General features: G+C 44.9%; 1 protein-coding gene across 1 annotated transcript; it reads left to right on the top strand.

Moving 5' to 3' along the window:
• Nucleotides 1–562: 562 nt before the first annotated feature.
• EDB91DRAFT_1088190 (uncharacterized protein) lies at nt 563–1,561 on the top strand (the record flags this gene model as incomplete). The annotated part of the gene is made up of 2 exons (XM_041316374.1): nt 563–1,181; nt 1,215–1,561. 2 exons carry the CDS (start codon nt 563–565, stop codon nt 1,559–1,561), a joined length of 966 nt encoding a protein of 321 aa, XP_041169591.1.
• Nucleotides 1,562–1,806: the final 245 nt, after the last annotated feature.

Raw genomic sequence — 1,806 nt, 5'->3', positions numbered from 1 at the left:
ATAATTTACATTTCCATGGGCCCATCTATCTATATAATTTACAGTTCTATTGGCCCATTGGTCTATATTCCATTGGCCCACTAGTCTACATTATTCAAATATCTCGGCCCTCCCATCTCTATCAAAAGTGTCATTTGAGTTGGTTCATGAACCTGAGAGCTCACAAACTCAAAAAAGTGCTTACTAAGCGAGGTGTGCAGCTCAAGTCCCATTTCTTGGGGTTGACGTGTCTTGTCTTCTTACCTTCACACATTCACCTCTTTGTTTTCAGTTGAGAATTCTCGCATCTTTTCCTTCGTCAAACTCTATATCTATTACATTATGACGAACTTAGAGAATTTCTGGGCCCCCTTGAGGTGCAGGAGGTAAAAGCATACAGTCGGATGGGGATTACGACACTGTCGCCTCCTTGGTGGGGAAAAGGAAGGCAGTCTCAGTAGACCCTGAAGATCACGAAGCTGTGATTGAGGAGAACCTCAATCAAGCTGACCGCAATATAGAGTGTGCTCAATGTTGGGATAATCCAGAGTACATTGAAGTTGTCTCAGACCACAAGTCCTTCATGGAGGAACTCCCAACACCTCCTTCTACTCCTGCTCCTAGGTCTTATGCCACTAACAAGGCTGTGCAGCTCCTCAATCTCATTGGGTCTCTTACACCTTCCACAAAGAAACTAGTTCATGCACTCTCCAGAGACCCACATGTGCATGTTCCCTCTCCCTCAATGGCTTTAACTACCACTTCAGCAGCTATTCCTGACTCAGATGCAGTAGTATTCAAGGCCTCTAATACCGTCTTTACAAAGACGAATGACAGGATGTTCAATATCCCACAACCCATTCTTAACTTGACTAAAGCAAAATTGCATGTTCCTCTCACGCTTCTAACCAGTGACACTTTGTGGAGGATCCATGCCAACCCTTCTTCCATCAAAATGAAGAAAGGACTCGTGTTGAGCGATCCCAAGCTCGTTGTCATGGATGCAAGTGCAGGATTTCCCGTAGAGACTTCTCTTCCAGCGGATCAATACTATGAAGCCACCAACAACTTTCTGAGACTTATGGACAAGATAGCCAACACAGAGACAGTCAAACATTTCACAGACCATTGCCAATTCTGCATAGATCTGGAGGACTTCAGCCTCAACTTCGAGGCCGTTCTGAACTTCAACATAGAAATATGTTGACGCTTCTTTAACAATGAATATTTTCCAGATGCAGCTGCTTATCTTCGCCATTGGAACAAGATCAACATAAAAACCACGCTTGCAGCTAGTAGGCCCAGTGGGTCAGGGTCAAACTCTCAGTTCAATCTCTACCCACCTCATAAAGCTGCCAACGACAGTTCGTCATCTGTTGATGCGAAGTCCTTTCGGAAGGGCAAAGGGTCAGCTCCTACCGACACGACCCTTTGCATCATCTGCGGTCAGCATGGTCACAGAGCCAGCAGTTGTACCTTCACACACACCATCAAGAACACCCCAATCATCAGCACATGGATCGGAAAGCTTCTGCTCAAAACCAATCAGTCCCCCATTTGTATCTTCTTTAACCTCGGTTGATGCAATGCCCCGACGAATCATCACCCTGTATGATCCCCAAGCTTACAATTCACTATTGCATCAATACAACCTTGCACACGTATACCCTAATATTGTCTTCAACCTGCAGCATGGTTTTCCTATCAGCAACATGCCACCACTCACAAAAATGTATATCCTCAAGAATCACAAGTCAGTGCTTGATAATATTGACATCATCTGCACATATTGCCTCGACGAAGTTAAGCTTAGCCACATGTTGGGCC

This window comes from Suillus paluster, assembly GCF_016628075.1.
Source record: "Suillus paluster strain FC165 chromosome Unknown EDB91scaffold_174, whole genome shotgun sequence".
Taxonomy (NCBI): Eukaryota; Fungi; Basidiomycota; class Agaricomycetes; order Boletales; family Suillaceae; genus Suillus; species Suillus paluster.
Note: the sequence above shows the minus strand (reverse complement) of the source record. Positions and strands in the feature narration are given on the sequence as shown.